The 19925-nt window shown below is 40.2% G+C and overlaps 2 protein-coding genes across 6 annotated transcripts in view; both read left to right on the top strand.

The window, feature by feature from the left end:
* MLLT10 (MLLT10 histone lysine methyltransferase DOT1L cofactor) overlaps positions 1-19925 on the top strand; it is a 229860-nt gene that overhangs the window by 16797 nt on the left and 193138 nt on the right. The window lies entirely within an intron of this gene.
* On the top strand, positions 2473-2844 carry LOC114234207 (small nuclear ribonucleoprotein G-like). Its single transcript, XM_054725851.1, has one exon. It carries the CDS (start codon positions 2484-2486, stop codon positions 2709-2711), a length of 228 nt encoding a protein of 75 aa, XP_054581826.1. The 5' UTR covers positions 2473-2483; the 3' UTR covers positions 2712-2844.

The following is a 19925-nucleotide window of genomic DNA, read 5'->3' as shown; positions in this document are numbered from 1 at the left end:
CCTCCTAAACCTCCCTTATTTCCCCAGTTTTGTTTCCAAATTTCCCATTGTAATTTGTTTTTTATTTATTTTACTGGCTTCTCTATGTATGAACATGCTCATACATATATAGACTTTTGTTTTTCTTTTTTACAAAAAGATAGCATATTACACATACTTATAATGAACTCCCTTTTCTTTTTCAAAATTTTCTTCTAAGAAGCAAATATGATTATTGTTTCCAGATTTACTAGAGTGTCTCTTAACTATTAGTGCAGGGAAGATGTCTTTTTCTGGTCCACGGTATTTTCACTAAAAGTATGTTATGTCCACTTACACATTTAATTTCTGCTTAGTATATGGTTGGGTAAACACCTCCCACCCTCACCCCCAACACTAAAAATTCTAGTTCTGTAGTTATTCAGTTGGGTTAGAAATTTATGGTGGTATTAGTCTAGAGCCAATAGAAACTAAAGCTACCCTAATGTGATGTAAACTGTTCTATTCCCAGTACCTCGTCCCTACTGCTCCTGTTTTCACTTTCCCTACTCCATCTTCTACATAACTCTGAGTAGACTAAGAACCCCAAAAGATTTTTTACATGCTGTTCTCCAGCGATGATACTCTTAAGTGCTATGCTATAACGTTCAAGAGAGTAACCAGAAGTGTTAAGACATATGTATATGTGACTATCTTCGTCTTGATATTTTAGATTAGGGGAAAAATGAAAATAGCATCAATGTGGTAAAATAGGAAATATATCAGCTCTACGGATATTATAGTAAAATCTCAATACAGCCCGACTGGCATGGCTCAGTGGTTGAGCAGTGACCTATGAACCAGGAGGTCAAGGTTCGATTCCCAGTCAGGGAACATACCTGGTTGGTGAGCTCTATCCCCCGTTGGTATGCAGGAGGCAGCCAATTAATGATTCTCTCTCATCATTGATGTTTCTATCTCTTTCCCTTTCCCTTCCTCTCTGAAATCAATAAAAAAAAAAAATCTCACTATAATGGACTAATTTGGTCGAGGGGGGGATGTCCGTTAAAAGCCAAAAGTCCATTATATAATAAGAGGTTTTTCCGAATATGCATGCTAAAAAATTGACAAATTAGTTTACCTGTTTTTACTTATGTAGACACGTTTGTATAATTAAAATTAAGTATGTATGAAAGTTTAATTTCATTACTACAGTAATTTTAAATTTATACTGATAGAGCTAGTAAATGCATACAATCACCTGTCACCGAGAGTAAACAAATACACATGGGTAGGGCATGGCTGGACCTGCTGCAGAAAGTCACTCCACCAATTACCTCTGGAAATGCTGTATGGTCATGTGCTAATCATTCCCCAAACATTGTTTACAAGTGTTGATTCTTTGATTTAAATATATAGATTATAGTTATAGATATGTAACTTTTTTTAGATGAAATTACTAGTGTTTTTTCCAACATAGGGACTATTCACTAAAATGTGTTTAAAAAATAACCTGTTAATTTAATTATAAGCAAATCTTGGTTAAAAGCATTTTAAAATGAATGGGGTGTTAATTTTCACATATGACATACAGAACAAGAATATTTGTTCGTTAAATCTGATGTCTATTAAATTGAGCTCTGCAAAATTGAGGGTTTACTGTATTCCTTCATGGTTGGATCTTTTTGGAGGTTTATTAGTTTCTGCTATTGTATGTGTACATTTTAAACCCCTTGTTCTTATTTTATTCTGTCTGTCTTTATAATATTTTTTCTCTTTTTAAATTTTATTTATTTATTTATTAAATATTTTTATTGATTTTTAGAGAGAGAGGGGAAGGGAGAGGGAGACAGAAACATCAAGGATGAGAGAGAATCATAGATCGGCTGCCTCCTGCACGCCCTCTACTGGGGATTGAGCCTGCAATCCTGGCATGTGCCCTGACTGGGAATCAACTGTGACCTCCCGGTTCATAGTCGATGCTCAACCACTGAGCCAAGCAGGCTGGGCATTTTTTCTTTTTTAAAAAATAATTTTTTTTGTTGAAAGTATTACATATGTCCCCTCTTTTGGGGGAAAAAGGAAGATATTCTCTATATCCTTAAAGTTAGGATGGAAATATTTTGATGAGTTGTATCTCAGTTCAGGAAAGTTTCATTTTACTTAGATTTTCTAGAAGTTTTTTACATCTTATTTGGTAACACATGATTAATAATTATGGATGTTTAACTGCTTTTGCTAACTGATTTTTTTTGGAGAATCTCTGAGCTTTCTCTTCTAAACACATTCCATCCTTTGGTCTTCTTTGATTTATGGATAATATATGTCAAAGTATGTTTAATTATTTGAGCAAGTAGCCATACCAGGTGTTACAGTTAATAGTGCGGATTTTGTAATCAAAGAAAACATCATTTCAAGAGAAACATCAAAAGTGCTTTATTCAGGCAAAACGCCTGGCCTACCGCGGGAACGCCAGAGAGGCCATGAATTCCTTTTGGAAGTATCTTTGAGCTCGCTTGGACACCATGAGCAAAGCTCACACTCCCGAGTCAAAAAAATTTATGGACAAGAAGTTATTGAAATTAAATGGTGGCAGACATGTCCAAGGAATATTGCGGGGATTTGATCCCTTTATGAATCTTGTGATAGATGAATGTGTGGAGATAGCAACTGGTGGGCAACAGAACAATATTGGAATGGTGGTAATACAAGGAAATAGTATCATCATGCTAGAAGCCTTGGAACGAGTATAAGGAATGGCTGTAGTTACCAGAGAAATCAACCGCTTCCACACGTCCCCTCTCCACAGCACCCGTTTTACTACAATATAAAAATAGAGTCCTGTCCATTTTCACATTGAACTTTTGTTAAATAAACTTTTGTATTGATAAAAACAAAAGTGCTTTATTCAAAGTAATGTCCATCGCTAGCTACACATTTCCCCATCTTTCAGGTAATTTGTGGATACCATCCCAATAGAACTTTACTTGTTTTGAGGCAAACCATTCAGAGACCCAATTTTCCACTTCTTCGTATGTTTTGAAGTACTGCTCAGAAAGTGCTTGTGCCATTGATCGGAACAAGTGGTAATCTGAAGGAGCAAGGTCTGGTGAATATGGCAGGTGGGTTAATACTTCCCAGGCAAGATCTTTTAATGTGTCTTTAACTGGTTTTGAAGTGTGTGATGGTGCGTCATCATGAAGCAAAATTACTTTGCCGTGTCTTCTGGTCATTTTACAATCAAAGCGTGGTTCAAATTGATTATTTGTTGTCGGTAGCGATCAGTATTAACAGTTTCACCTGGTTTTAGAAGCTCATAATAGACCACACCTTCCTGATCCCACCAAATGCAGAGCATTGTCTTCTTTCCGAAGTGATTTGGCCTTGCAGTCCATGTTGATGGTTGACCTGGATCAGCCCATGATTTTGTGCATTTGGGATTCTCAAAATAAATCCACTTTTCATCGCTAGTCACAGTTTGATGCAAAAAACACTTTCTTTCATGCCATTGAAGCAACATTTTACTGATGACTTCGGTTTTCCATTTGTCTTTCATTCAGTTGATGTGGCACCCATTTTCCTTCCTTTAAAATCCCATTGCTTGTAAACTATTAGAAATTGTTTGCTGAGCAACGATTAATCTTTCTGCAAGTTGTTTTTGAGTTTGACACGCATCTTCATCCAATAATGCTTGTAATTGTTGGTCTTCCAACTTTTTTGGTTGACCTGGATGTTCTTTGTCTTTCACATCGAAATCATCACTTTTAAAGCGTTTAAACCAGTGTTCACAAGTATCTTGAGATGGAGCATGTTCACCATAAGCTTCCTGAAGTATACGATAACTTTCAGCAGCAGTTTTCTTCAAAATAAAGTAATGAATTAAAACTTGCTGCAGCCCTAGCTGGTTTGGCTCAGTGGATAGAGTGTTGGCCTGCGGACTGAAGGATCCCAGGTTCGATTCCAGCCAAGGGCACATGCCTGGGTTGCGGGCTCGATCCCCAGTAGGGGACGTGCTGGAGGCAGCCAATCAGTGATTCTCATCATTGATGTTTCTCTCTCCCTCTCCCTTCCTTTCTGAAATCAATAAAGAAATATATATTAAAAAAAACCCAAACTTGCTGCAGATGCTCTTTTTTGGGCACAAAATTTGAAATTTTTAAGCGTAAACATATCTATGATGTTAACACCTTCAGAAAATTTGACATACGAAGTTTTGAAGCTTGCTGTCAATACAACAAAATAGCATACATGTCAAATTGCATGTATATCAACATATGTGTAACTCCATCTATTGAAAAAATCTGCATTATTAACTGGTATAACTGGTATATTATAAGCTATGAAAGGATTAATATTTTAGTCTTTTCCAAAGACTCCTAATTTCTTTGGGCCAACCCTGTGCATTTCATTTACTGTGTGTGTGTGTGTGTGTGTGTGTATGGGTAGGATTTTCTTAACTTGTCTTTAGTTGTAAGATAATGTGATTCCAAGAAAAGATGGTATACCCACTATATGGACAGTTAAAGTAATAAAGTGAATATTCACATATTTACCAAACTTAATAAGTAGAACATTGTTCATACCTTTGACTCCTGTTATGCTTCTCCCTGATTGCATTCCTGTTTGACAAAGGAAACACTTTCCTGATATCTATATTACCGTACTTTCCGGCGTATAAGACGACTGGGCGTATAAGATTTTCCTGGGTTAAAAAGTCGTTTTAGCCGAAACCGGTTTGGCTCAGTGGATAGAGCTTCGGTCTGCGGACTGAAAGTCCCAGGTTCGATTCCGGTCAAGGGCATGTACATTGGTTGCGGGCCACATCCCCGATGGGGGGTGTGCAGGAGGCAGCTGGTCGATGTTTCTCTCTCATCGATGTTTCTAGCTCTCTATCCCTCTCCCTTCCTCTCTGTAAAGAATCAATAAAATATATATATAAAAAAAGTCGTTTTATACGCTGGAAAATACAGTAGTCCAATATATCTAATCCATTATATCTAATCCCATCAATATAGTCCAATGTACCGTATTTTCCAGCGTATAAAACGACTTTTTAACCCAGGAAAATCTTATACACCCAGTCGTCTTATACGCCGGAAAGTACGGTAATTGTTCTTTGTTCTCTTGTTTTATTTTATTTATTTTTTGATAAGTAATTTAAAGCTTTTATTTAATACAAATATGGATGGTATAATGCAAATATTCCATGTGTTTTTTAAAATTTCTTTATTGATTAAGGTATTGCATATGTGTCCTTATCTCCCATAACTCCCCCAAACCCCCCACTCATGCCCTCACCCCCCTGTTGTCTATATCCATTGGTTAGCCTTATATATATATGCACACAAGTCCTTTGGTTGATCTCTCCCCTTTACCCCCACCCTCCCCTACCTTTCCTCTGAGGTTTGACTGTCTGATCGATGTTTCTGTCTCTGGATCTGTTTTTGTTCATCAGCTTATGTTGTTCATTATATTCCATAAAATACTGTTGAGATTCATCTATTTGATGCATGTAGCTATAGTTGATTCATTTTCATTATTGTATAATATTTCTACATGTAAATTATACCACTATCCAGGCTGCTATTGATGGACATGTTGATTTTGTCAGTGTTTTGTAATTATGAACAATTACTGTTTTGAATATTCTTGTACATGCTCAAGAATTTCTCTAGCTCACTACTCTTCAAATAGCTGAGTATGCTCCAAAAAGGATCATAAAATCAATTTAGTGGGAGCTAACCAGTGTTAAAAATGAAGGAAAAAAACCAGTGTATTTCCAGTATCCTGTGTTATGTATACAGGATTGCAATATAAGGCATATTTTCAATCTAAGGGAAAAGAGTGCCTCTGATTAAATAGTTAAAATATTGCATGTTTTAAATATTCTTGTGGCACACTGATTGAAAATCATTGCCCTGGGGTATACATTTAGATGTGGAGTTGCTAGGTTGTCAGGAAGGCCAGTCCATTTTCAGAAATGGTTACTTTACTTTCCCACCAATGCATGGCTTCTTTGCTCTGCATCCTTATCCAGTGCTTAGTATGTCAATCTTTTTAACTTTAGTGATTTTGGTAGTTGTGTGGTGGTATGTTATTGTGGTTTTTACTTTACAAGTCCCTGATTACTAAACATGGTGAGCTTTTCATATATTTATAGGCCATTTGGATTTTTTCACTTATGAGTTGGAGATGGCTTTTCTATGTTAGTAGTTCGTTTTTTAAAATGCTTTTAATGAAGAGTTCTTAATTTCAGTGTCAAAATTTTCAGTTTTTTTTCTTTTGTGGTTAGTGCTTCATGTGATCTATTAAAACAAATGTTTTCCTAACTTTAGATCATGAAATTACTCCCCTATATAGTATTTTGTAAAATTTTTAAATTATTTTTTGAGAGAGGAACATCGATTTCTTGTTCCACTTATTGATGCATTCATTGGTTGATTTTTAAAAAAAATGTTTTTATTGATTTTTAGATAGAGAAGAAGGGAGAGGGAGAAAGAGCTAGAAACATCTTGATAAGAGAGACACATCAATCCCACAATCTGGGCATATGCCCTGACTGGGAAATCGAACTTGGGACCTCTTGGTCCATGGGACAATGCTTAACCCCTCTTTTTTACATTTAGGTCTGTAACCACCCCATGTGGATTTGATTTTGTGCATAGAGTGAAATAGGGGGAAAACATGTATTTATTTTCTATATTTATATATTTTATACATTTTATATGTGTTACATGTTATATTAAATATCCAGTTGTTTTAACACAATTCTTTTCCTTTTCTGCTGTACAGTGGTACTATGTCATAAACCAGCAGTTCATATGTTTATGGATTTGTTTTTGGATATTTTGTTCTTTTGATGTGTCTTTGTGCCAGTATCATGGTTTTTTTTTTTTTTTTTTTTAATGTTTATTGATTTTAGTGAGAGAAGGGAGAGGGAGAGAGAGAAATATCAATGTGAGAGAGAAATATGGATTGGCTGCCTCTCTTACGCACCCTTTCTGGGGATCGAGCCCACAACCTGGGCATGTGCCCTGAACTGGGAATCAAACTGGACCTTTCAGTGCATAGGACTATGCCTAACCAGTTGACCCACACCAGCCAGGGCAATACCACAGTTTTAAAATTACTCTAGTTTATCTTATAATTCTGGACATGAGATACTGGGTAAAATTAGTTCTTCCCTCTTTTTAAAAAATATCTTTCCTATTGCTCTTTGCATTTGATAACCATTTAGAATCATATTCTGCAAAAAAAAAAATCCCTTTAGTATATTAATTGGCTTTGCATTGATTAAATTTGAGACTTTTTACAGTTTGAATCTCTCAATCTAGGAACATGGTAATCTCCAATTACTAGGTTTTCATTTTTAAATTCTGGTAAAATATACACAATGTAAAATATACACAACAATGCATATATGCATGTTAACCATTTTTGACTGTGTAATTCAGTGGCATTAAGTAAATTCACAATGATGTATAACCATCACCAATGCCTATATCCAGAACAAAAAAAATATTTTAAAAATATAGTTGACATACAGTATTATATTAGCTTCAGGTGTACAACATAGTAATTAGACATATATATGCCTTATGAAGTGATCACCTTCATAAGTCTAGTACCCATTTGACACCAGATATAGTTATTACAATACCAATGACTGTATATATTCCCTATGGTGTACTTTACATCCCATGACTAATTTAATAATCGGCAGTTTATACTTAATCCTCTTTATTTTTTTGCCCATCCCTTCACCCCCATCTGGCAACCATCAGTTTGTTCTCCATATCTAGGAGTTTGCTTTGTTAGTTTATATTGTTTTTTAGATTCTACATCTAAGAGAAATCATATCATGTTTATCTTTCTGTATGACTTACTTCACATTATATCCTATAGGTCCATCAATGTTGTTGTAGTTGGCAAGATCTCATTCTTTTTATGGCTGAATAATATTCCATTGTGTATATATGTATATATGATATGTATATTACATATATATCACAGATGTGATACATATATATCATATCTATATCACATCTTTATTCATATATTGTTGGACATCTATATCTTGGTTATCTCTATCTATCTATATATATCTATATCTATATCTATATCTATATCTATATCTATATTTAAATAAAGAGGTAATATGCAAATTGTCCATTATGTAATGACACAGTAACCACCGTTCAACAGGCTGCGTGTGCATGGAGCACCTCTAGATACGCGCCCCCCCCCACCCCCGCTCTCGCGGGCAGCGGCAGTGGTGGCTCCCTCCAGCCTCCTGAAGCAGCGTGGCTCCCTCCCACCTCCCGCGGAAGCGCATGGCTCCCACGAGCTCCTGCAGAAGCGGCGGGCAGCCTACTGTGTGCGATATCGCATGCTGGGCCACTAGTTGTAAATGCTGAAGTGAACACAGGGATGCATGTATTTTTTTGAACTAGTGTTTTCAATTTCTTTGGATAAATACCCAGAAGTGGGATTGCTGGGTCATATGGCAGTTCTATTTTTAATTTTTTGAGGACTCTCATGCTATTTTCCATAGTGGCTGCACAAGGGTTCCTTTTTCTCCACATCCTTGCCAACACGTATTCTTTGTTGTCTTTTTGATAATAGCCATTCTGACAGGTGTGAGGTGTTATCTTATTGTGGTTTCGATTTGCATTTTCCTGATGATCAGTGATGTTGATTATTTTTTCATGTGTCTCTTGGCCATCTGTAGACATCTTTGGAGAAATGTCTGTTCAGGTTTTCTGCCCATTTTTCAATTGGATTTGTTTTTATGTTTAGTTGTATGAGTTCCTTACATATTTTGGCTATTAACTCCTTATTGGACATATTGGCCTTCACCACCCTATTGTCTATATCCATAGGTAATGCATATATGCATGTAAGATATTTGGTTGATCTCTTCCCGGTCCCCCTTCCCCTTCCCTCTGAGATTTGTCAGTCTACTCCATGTTTCCATGCCTCTGATTCTATTTATCAGTTTATTTTGTTCAATATATACCTTGTTCATTTATTTTGATTTTTAGATTCAGTTGTTGATTATTATGTATTTGCCATTTTATTGCTCATATTTTATCCTTTTTTCTTCCTTTTCTTAAAGCATGCCCTTCAACTTTTCATGTAATCCTGGTTTGGTGGTGATGAACTCCTTTAGCTTTTTCTTGTCTGTGAAGCTCTTTATCTGATCTTCAATTCTAAATGATAGCTTTGCTGGGTAGAGTAATCTTGGTCGTAGGTCCTTGCTAGTCATTTTGAATATTTCTTGCCACTCTCTTCTGGCTTGTAAAGTTTCTTTTGAGAAATCAGTTGACAGTTGTATGGGTGCTCCTTTGTAGGTAATTAACTGCTTTTCTCTTGCTGCTTTTAAGATTCTCTCTTTGTCTTTTGCCCTTGCCATTTTAATTATGATGTGTCTTGTTGTGGTCCTCTTTGGATTCCTTTTGTTTGGGGTTCTGTGCGCTTCCTGGACTTGTAAGTCTATTTCTTTCACCAGGTGGGGGAAGTTTTCTCTCATGATTTCTTCAAATAGGTTTTTAGTATCTTGCTCTCTCTCTTCTTCTGGCACCCCCATAATTTGGATGTTGGTACGCTTGAAGTTGTCCCAGAGGCTCCTGACACTATCTTCATACTTTTGGATTCTTTTTGCTTTTCCGGTTGGGTGTTTTTTGCTTCTTTGTATTTCAAATCTTTCATTTGATTCTTGCGATCCTCTAGTCTGCTGTTGGATCTCTGTATATTATTTTTTATTTCAGTCAGTGTATGCTTAATTTCTGACTGGTCCTTTTCCATTTTTTTGGCATTCTCATTAAGGTCCTTGAAGGTATCATCAAGTTTCTCTGAAGTTTTTAGAAGATTCTTGAGTAACCTTATAAATGTGGTTTTGAACTCTATGTCCAGTAGTTTGCTTTCCTCCATTTCTTTCATTTGTGACATGTTTGTTTGTCTCCACATTTTGCTGCTTCCCTGTGTTGATGGAGTGGTTTTCTGTGGTAGGTGACCTATAGGGCTCAGTGGTTCTGCCTCCCCTATCACCTGAGGTGGACACTCTTGGTGCACCCCTTTGTGGGCTGAGTGCAAAGTCTTGGTGTAGTTAAGCCTTGATTGCTGTTGGTACACTGGGAGGAATTGACCTCCAGGCCAGTTGGCTATGAGGACCCACTGTGTCTAAAATGGAAGAACTGCTGTGCTGGAGACATGCTTATGGGGTAGGACTTGTTTCAGTGGGGTTTTGGTGCTCACTGAGTCTGCCTCTTGAATGTGTCACTTATGGATGTGAGGAATTGAAATCTGGTGTCGTCTCACACTGACCACTAGGTACACTGGCTTCTGGATCTCCAATGGGGTGCAAGTCAGCTACTGTCTGAGGCCACCCAGCAGGAGCTACAGGGAGAACTACAGTTTTCTCCTCTTTGCTTGGGGTTTGGAGGTTTTGGAGCTGTCTGACCAGAGCTGCAGTTTGTTAGGTTAAGCTGTGATAGGGCAGGCCATTTATATGCAGAAGCCGCTGCTTGGAGCTTGGGTAGGTTTGTAGATTGTGTGGGGCGGGGTCTCAGGGAGTCACTAGGCTAGGGCGTGGCAAACAGCGATGGCTGCCATTCATCCGTCTCTGTGTCTCCAAGTTTCCCCGTCCCCACATCTCGTGCCCCATTGTAGTAAACAATGATTGCTGCATGCACCTCTGCAAGAAAGCCACCCTCACTTTCCGACCCGATGGCAGACAGTCTAGCTTCTCCCTGTAGGAGTTTGGGTCCCCAGCGTCTCCCAGAAACTGTAGTTCAGAGTAATCGGGAGCTTGTCTCCCTTCGGGTTGAAAAAAGCAGCGCACCCAGTCGTCCGCCGCCAGCCTGATTCGTGTGCCTCCGTACCTCAACTTTTCAGCGCTTGTGCACGTCTCAATGCTCTTTTCTCTTCCCTACTAGTTGTAGAACTTCCACTCAGCCAGCTTTCCCGTGGTTCTGGGTGACAGACGTTTTGTCTTTTAGTTGTAGTTTTGAAATTGTTGTGTGAGGCAGCAGTTTAGGTGTTTACCTATGCCGCCATCTTGGTTTCCTCCTGTAAATTATTCTTTATTTCAGTTAGTGTATGCTTATTTTCTGACGGGTCCTTTTTCATGTCTTTGAAATTCTCACTGAGATCCTTGAAAGTCTCACTAAGATCCTTGAAAGTCTCATTAAATCCCTTGACGTTCTCATTAAGATCCTTGAGCAACTTATAACCATTGGTTTGAATTCTGTATCCAGTAGTTTGCTTGCTTCTGTTTCTTTCATTTGTGACATGTTTCTTTGTCTCTGCATTTTGGCTGCTTCTCTGTGTTTGTTTCTATGTATTAGGTAGAGCTGCTATGTCTCCTGGAATTGGTAGAGTGGCCTTGTGTAGTAGGTGTCCTATAGGGCCCAGTGCCTCAGCTTCCCCAGTCACCTGAGCTAGGCACTCTAGGTGTTCCCCGTTCTGGGCTGTGTGCACAGTTTTGTTGTAGTTGAGCCTTGATTGCTCACTGGGAGGACTTGACCTCCAGGCCAATTGGCTGTGAGGACTAGCTGCAACTGTAGTGGAAGAGATGCTATGCAGGAGACACCCCTATGGAGCAGGACCTGCTTCAATGGGGCTTTGGTGCTCACTGAGTCTTTCCCTTGAGTGTCGCTTGTGGATGTGTAGAGTTGTAATCTGGTATGGTCTGAAGCTGTCCACTGGGTGCTCTGGCTCTGGGGCTTCCTGGTACTTCTAAAGTCGGCCACTGCCTGGGGCCACCTGGTAGGAGCTACAGAGAGATCTGCAGATGCCTCCTGTTGTATTGGGCTTGGCCCAGCTTTGAGACAAGATAGGCTGGTGCTAGTGATAGGTCTTGGGCCTCTTATTGCTGCTTGCTTGAGAGATTTTAGAAAAGTCTGAAGCCTGAGCTGGGACAGGCCATTCATATGCAAAAGCCACTGCAAACAGCTTAAGTGGGGCTACAAATTGGATGGGGTGGGGTCTCAGGGAATCACCAGGGTGGAGTGAACAATGTGAGCCAGGCTGATGGAAACTCAGACATGGCTGCCAATCAATCCTGGAATGGGGTGGTCTTAGCATGAGATGGGCTAGGTGTCAGTCAGCACAGAAACAATGACTCATGTGAGCACCCCCGTTTGGCAGAAAGCTGCCTCCGAGTTCCTGCCCCGATGCCAGATAATCCAGTTCCTCACCGTATGTCCCTGGGTCTCCTGATGCTGGAGCTCAGCGGATACAGGACCATGTAAGTCTGTGCACCGGCCCTTTGGGAGGCTCTGCTTGGTCTCCAACAGCCCATGTGTCACTCATCCACAGTCGCCACTATTTTTTACAGCCCGAACTTATAGAGACTTATCTTTACAGCTCTGGAACCCTATACTGGGGGTCTGGTGTGGGGCTGGGACCCCTTGCTTCCCAGGGGAGGCCTCTGCAGCCGAGATAACCCTCCTGATTAAAAACAGTCCAGACATGGGTTTCAGACCAGCCAGTTCTGCCCCTCCTATCAGTCTTGATGTACTTTCCTTGCTTCTCTAGTTGTAGTACTTCCATTCAGCCACATTCACGTGGTACTGAATGATGTTTGTTCTGTATTGTAGTTGTAATTTTGATGTGGCTATGGGAGTCGGCGAGTACAGGAGTTTACCTATGCCACCATCTTGGTTCTCCCCTTCAGGGCCAACTTCAAAGACATTTTGGTGTGGATCAAATGTCTCTGTGGATGTTTTGGACAGAACCAAATAAATATCAAGGACCTCTTGGGGTGGACCAAATATGTCTGTGGATGTTTGGACAAGACCAAATATCCTGCAAGGATTTTGGGAATGCGTTTTTCTACTTTTGTAAAATGTTGGGATTTTCAGTAGGAATTGCCTTGAATTTGAAGATCACTTTGGATAGTGGTGACATCTTAACAACATTGGATCTTCTGATCCATGAACATTTATTTATGTTATCTATACTTTCAGCAGCATTTTGTTGTTTTAGGTGTACAAATTCTTTGACTCCTTAGATAGTCTTTTCTTTTTTTTAATATATATTTTATTGATTTTTACAGAGAGGAAGGGAGAGGGATAGAGAGAAACATCGATGAGAGAGAAACAGCTGCCTCCTGCACCCCCCCCACTGGGGATGTGTCCACAACCAAGGTACATGCCCTTGACCGGAATCGAACCTGGGACCTTTCAGTCCGCGGGCCGATGCTCTATCCACTGAGCCAAACCGGTTTCAGCTCCTTAGATAGTCTTATCCTAAGGTTTTTGTGTATTTTTTTTGATGCAATTGCTTCATTCTTTCTTCATCTTCTTCATCTTCATCTTCATCTTCATCTTCAGAGGATTTTTTCTCCATTGCTTTTCAGAGAGAGTATAAGAAAAGGAGGGAAGGAAAGGGTTGGGGGAAGGGAGGGGAGAGAGAGAAACATCTGTGTGAGTGATTTCACATCTACTGGTTGCCTCTTGGAAGCACCCCAACTGGGGGTGGAGATTGAACCTGCAGCTTAGGTATATGCCCTTGACCCTGTGACCTGCTCAAATCACTGGCCAGGGCTCTTTTGCTTTCTTTCTTTTTTTTTTTTAAATAAGGGAAAGTTTATTTAGAAAGTCACAGAGGTAGCCTGGCTGGTATGGCTCAGTGTTTGAGCATCGACCTATGAAGCAGGGGATCACGGGTAGATTCCTGGTCAGGGCACATGCCTGGGTTTCAGGCTTGATCCCCACTAGGGGGAGTGCAGGAGGCAGCCGATCTATGATTCTCTCTCATCATTGATGTTTCTCTCTCTCTCTCCCTCTCCCTTCCTCTCTGAAATCAATAAAAATATATTTAAAAAGAAAAGTCACAGAGGTAGAAGAAGTGAGTGGTAGAAAAAAATGGTCTCAAAAAACAAATTACCGTATAGAGGCATAGGAAAGGCCCATGAAGGTAGGAAAGTAAAGGTATCTTGCCTGGAGGGGAAAAAGAGGAGGAGGGGAAAGGGCGTGGGTGTGATGGGAGGGAGCACTATGTAATAGCTTTCTTAATTTTCTTTTTGTATTGTTTATTTGCAATAATTTTAATATTAAGCCTTTTGAGTCAAATGTAGAGATATGCTGTTGTAATAAATAATACAAAGACATCTCCCATTTACCCAGTTTCCCCAATGCTAACATCTTGAAGAACTATAGGACAGTATCACTACCTGGATATTGCAATTAATATAGTTAACAGAATAATTCCATCACCACAAGGCCCTTTTTTATAGCCACACCTGATTCTTTACTGCCACCAGGCTTAGTCCTTGGTAACCACTAATATATTCTCCAGTTTTGTAATTTTGTTATTTCAAGGATGTTATATAAATGGATCACAGAACATATAACTTTTGAGATTGGGTTTTTTCACTCAGCATAATTCTCTGGTGATTCATCCAAGTGGTTGAATGTATTAGTGGTTTGTTCCTTTTTATCCTTAGTGTTCTTTGTTATGAGTAGAACACTAAGGAACAAACCACAGTTTGTTTAACCATTCATATGCTGAAAGATACCTCAGGTACTTCTAGTTGGTAGCTATTATGAATAACACTTATAAACATTCATGTGCAGGTTTTTGTGTGAACATAGGTCTTCATTTCTCTGGGATGCATGTCCAGTTACACAGTTGCTGAGTTGTATGGTGGCTGCATGTTTAGTCTTTTTTTTTTTAAAGAAATTGCCAAAGTGCCCTGGCTGGTGTGGTTCAAGGTTTGATTCCCTGTCCGGATACATACCTATGTTGTCGTTTCCATCCTGGGTTGGGAGCATGCAGGAGGTAACCGATGGATATTTCTTTTTTTCCTCCCCATTCCTTCCTCTCTCCCTCCCTCCCCTTCCTCTCTCTAAAATCAATAAAATGAAATTAAAAAATTACCAAGGTTTTGTTCAGAGTGAGTGTACCATTTTACATTTCCATCAAATCTGTGAGCAGTCCAACAAAGTCACAATTTTGTTGAATTCCAGCATGGGACCTTGTAAACTATTCTTTTTATTTAGTAACTAGAGGCCCGGTGCACGAAATTCGTGCACGGGTAGGGTCCCTAGGCCTGGTTGGCGATCAGGGCCAATTGGGGCCTTCCTTTGTTCTGTGCTGCCCCCTGGTGGTCAGTGCATGTTATAGTGAGTGGTCAAACTCCCGATCAGTCGAACTCCCGAGGGGACAGTTTGCATATTAGCTCTTTATTATATAGGATTTTAATCCTTTGCTCTCGGATGTCGAGTGTGACTCGACACGGTTAGCAGTAGATTAAAGGAATCGAGAAAAAAGCAAGCGAGTGCCTTAGTGTTCTTTGTTATGAGTATAAGAACACTAAGGCACTCGCTTGCTTTTTTTCTCGATTCCTTTATTCTACTGCTAACCGTGTCGAGTCACACTCGACATCCGAGTGCAAAAGATTAATGGGTGTGTAGTGCTGTCACATGTGGTTTTAATTTGCATTTACCTAATGGCTGATGATGTGCTTATTCGCTATCTTTCTTTTAACCCTCACCTGAGGATAGTTTTTCTTTCTTCTTTTTTTTTAATGAAGCTTTTTGTTTTTTAAATATTTTTATTGATTTCAGTGAGAGAGAGAGAGAGAGAGAGATCAATGATGAGAGAGAATCATTGATTGGCTGCCTCCTGCACGCCTCACACTGGGGATTGAGCCCACAACCTGGGCATGTGCCCTGACTGGGAATTGAACCGTGACCTTCTGGTTCATATATCAAGGCTCAACCACTGAGCCATATCAGTCGGGCTGAGGGTATTTTTTTCCCCCATTGATTTCTAGAAAGACTAGAAAGGATGGCAGAGGTGGAGAGCAACCTGTATGTGAGAGAGACACATTGATTAGTTGCCTCCTACTAGTCTCTGCGGGGGCTGGGGAACCCGCAACCAAGATGCATGCTCTTTTTTTTTTTTTTTTTAATATATTGTTATTGATTTCAGAGAGGGAAGGAGAGGGAGAGACAGATAAAACATCAATGATGAGAGAGAATCATTGATCGGCTGCCTCCTGCATACCCTTTAGTGGTGATTGAGACTGCAATCCTGGGCATGTGCCCTTGACTGGAATGGAACCCGGGACTCTTCAGTCCGCAGGCCGACGCTCTATTCACTGAGCCAAACTAGCTAGGGTGCGAGGTGCATGCTCTTGATCAAGAATCGAACCCACGATCCTTTGGTCCTCGGGCCAATGGTCTAACCACGGAGCAACCGGCCAGGGCTACCAGTATATTTTGGTCAGATGTCTGTTTATGACTTTCGCCTATAAAAAAAAAAAAGATATTTAGAGAGAGTGGAAGGGAGAGAGAGAGAAACATGCATGTGAGAGTGAAGCATCGTTCGACTGCCTCCTACATGCCCTCTCCTAGAGATTGAACCTGAGACCTGGGCATGTGCCCTGACCAGGAATCAAGCCAGTAACCTTTCTTTCTTTCTTTCTTTTTTTTTTTTTAAAATATATTTTATTGGTTTTTTTACAGAGAGGAAGGGAGAGGGATAGAGAATTAGAAACATCAATGAGAGAGAAACATCGATCAGCTGCCTCCTGCACACCCCCTACTGGGGATGTGCCCGCAACCAAGGTACATGCCCTTGACCGGAATCGAACCTGGGACCCTTCAGTCCCCAGGCCGACGCTCTATCCACTGAGCCAAACCGGCTAGGGCCAAGCCAATAACTTTTCTTTCAGTGCACAGGACATTGCCCAACCAACTGAGCTACACCGGCCATGGCACTTTTGCCTGTTTTCAAACTTGCTTTTTGCTTGCTTGCTTACCTGTTTATTTGTTTAGAAAACATATATTTTGAATTAGCTTGCTGAACTCAGTTTATTTTAGATACTCCAATTTTGTTGGTAACATTCAAAAGCGTCATTGTCAGAGCCAGTAAACCATATGCCTTCTTCTCTCCCTCGGGCCTAGGGTGAAGAGTGAAGCCTCATCAGTCCTTGCTGCCCTCACTGTTCCTTCTTTAATCTTATGGTGCATTAGTGGTTCCTTTGTTTATGTAATTTCCCCCTCAAATAGTGACTTTGCCATCATTTCCTTTTTTTTTTTTTACTGTAGAGCTTGACAGTTCTTATATGACATGAATGCTTTGATTTGCTCTTTATTTTTTCCAGTGCTGGAACTTGTGTTTTTCCTCCTAATGGGCTTGTTTTTAAAAAGGTTTTAATTTTGTTGAAGTTCAGTTTATGAATTTTTCTTTTTATGGGTCATGCTTTTGTTGTAAAATCTAATAACTCTTTTTCTAACTCAAAATTCCACCGAATTTCCTGTTTTATTTTAAAAGTTTCATAGTTTTATGCTATACACTTAAACTTGAGGTCATCTATATATATAAAAGCCTAAGCGACCAAATGACCATTTGACCGGTTGCTATGATGTGCACTGACCACCAGGGGGCAGACGCTCAACGCAGGAGCTGCCCCCTTGTCATCAGTGTGCTTCCACAGCGGAAGTGCCGCTCAGCTGACTGATGGGCGCCAGATGCTGGGCTCATGGCTGGTGAGCGCCGCTATGGCGGCGCAAGCCTCTCTTGCCTCCTCGGCAGCGTGCTACCAAACTGCAGCGGCAGCAGGCACAGTGGGGCCAGAATGAGCGGGATGAATGGGAGTGGCACCCGGCCCGGACTCCTCCGCAGCGGCCTGCCGCTTTGTGCACTACTACATCCCCCGAGGGGTCCCGGATTGCAAGAGGGCGCAGGCTAGGCTGAGGGACTGCACCAGTGCACAAATTTGTGCACTGGGCCTCTACTATTTGTATAAGCTGTGAGACTCAGGTGAAAGGTTTTTGTGGGTTCTTTTCTCCTGTGGGTATCTAAATGCTCAATGCCATTTGCTGAAAAAATTTTTCTGGTAGCTTTATATAGCTGGGAATTTTTGAGTATTTTTCTGGATTTTCTGTTCTGTTCTATTGATCTTGAATCTGTAGTTTTGTCTTGCCAAATTTGGGAATTTTTCAGCTGTTATTTATTTGAGCACTTTTCCAGTCCTGCCTTATTTCTCCTCTCCTTTTTGGGACACTGATGACTAAAAAGCTTGGCTGCTTTTTTGTTAGGGTCCCAAAGATCTGTGAGACTCTATTTGTTTATTTTTATTCAGTCTATTTTCTCTCTGAAAGTTACATTAGGTAACTTTCTTCTTTATTTAAAAAATATTTTTTATTGCCCTGTCAGTGGATAGAGTGTCAGTCTGCGGACTGAAGGGTCCCAAGTTCGATTCCAGCCAAGGGCACATGCCTGGGTTGCGGGCTCGATCCCCAGTGGGGGGCATGCAGGACGCAGCCGATCAATGAATGATTCTCTCTCATCATTGATGTTTTTCTCTCTCTCTCCTTCTCCCTTCCTCTCTGAAATCAATAAAGAAATATATTTCTTTTAAAAATATATTTTTTATTGATTTCAGAGAGGAAGGGACAGGTAGAGAGGGATAGGAACATCAATGATGAGAGAGAATCATGTGTCGGCTGCCTCCTGCACGTCCCCTACTGGGGATCGAGCCCACAACCCAGACATTTGCCCTTGGCTGGAATCGAACCTGGGACCCTTCAGTGCACAGTCTGATGCTCTATCCCACTGAGCCAAACCAGCTAGGGCACATTAGGTAACTTTCATTATGTCTTCTGGTTCACTGATTCTTTTAATCTCCTTCCTTTATATTGATATTGAAGTCATCCATTGAGCTGTTTATTTTGCTTATTGTACTTTTCAGTTCTAAAATTTCCATTTGTTTTCTTTATGTCCTCAATTTTTGCTGAGACTTTCTGGTTTTCATTTGTTGTTTGTTTAATCATTTTTATAATGGCTGTTTTAAAATCTTCAGATAATTCTAATATCTCTGTCAAAAGTTAAAATTACAAATAATCAGTGTTGGCATCTGATTGTCGTTTTCAATTCAGTTAAAAATCTTCCTAGTTCTTGGTATGACAAATGTTTTTATGAAACCTGAACATTTTTGGGACTTTGCATCTTATATAAGCTGTTTTAGTTCGCTTTCTCTGACATTTGTCTCACAAGGGAAGAGTACGGGTGCTATCTCCTTATGCCAGGTAGGGGATGAATTTCAAGTGCCCTAATTGGCCTCTGTTGACATTTAAGGGAAGCTGCTTGTTATTGCTGAGTAGACTTGGGAGTTATGGCTCCCTATCTGATCTCAAAGGATGTGGCCCCATTTACCACTGTGTGTTGGTGAAAGTCCTGACTTCTTGTTAGACCCTCTCTGACACCACACCATGGAGCCACAGGTTGGTGGGTTCCCTCTTAACTGCTGGATGGGGATGAAAGTTCAGACTTCCCATTTTGTCTCCATTGACACCAGAGGGGGAAGTTCTCATAACAAGCCAGTAAACATGAAAGTTCTGATTCCCTACTTAAACCTATTTTTACACTACCCCAGTAGGAATTTTTGGATGACTCCTAGTCTCACGAGGGTGAATGTCTAGGTTCCCCACTCAACCATTGAAGGCATAGATAGTGGGGATTTTTTGTGTGATGTGGAGCTGCTGCTGTTTTAAAAAGTGTTCTTTCTAACTAATATTCCCCCTACCCAGTTGCTTATCTAGAGAGAGCACTTTTTTTGGAGGGGTCTATGTTTGTTGGTGTTTTCGAGGTACTGACTTCTTCCATTTCAAGAATGGGATATTTTAGGTAAAAAGAAAACTCAGGGAACTCACTGCTCTGTTGTTCCTTGGGTCCTGTGTTCTCTACCTAATTTGCCTTCTTAACCACCTTTTAAACATATTAGTTTTATTTATAATGTTCACAGTTTTTGTTTGTACTTTGGAGGAGTAGGAAAAAGTATATCTACTCCATCCTTTCAGAAATGAAGTCTAGCCTTTGATTTCATTGAGTTTGCACTATTTTTCTGTTTTTTATTTCATTATTTTCTGCTCTGAACTCCCCCCACCCCTCCCCTGCCTCCTGCATGCTCCCTACTGGGGATCGAGCCCTAAGCCCAGGCATGTGCCCCA

Source organism: Eptesicus fuscus, chromosome 2 (genome assembly GCF_027574615.1).
Source record: "Eptesicus fuscus isolate TK198812 chromosome 2, DD_ASM_mEF_20220401, whole genome shotgun sequence".
Classification (NCBI taxonomy): Eukaryota; Metazoa; Chordata; class Mammalia; order Chiroptera; family Vespertilionidae; genus Eptesicus; species Eptesicus fuscus.
Note: the sequence above shows the minus strand (reverse complement) of the source record. Positions and strands in the feature narration are given on the sequence as shown.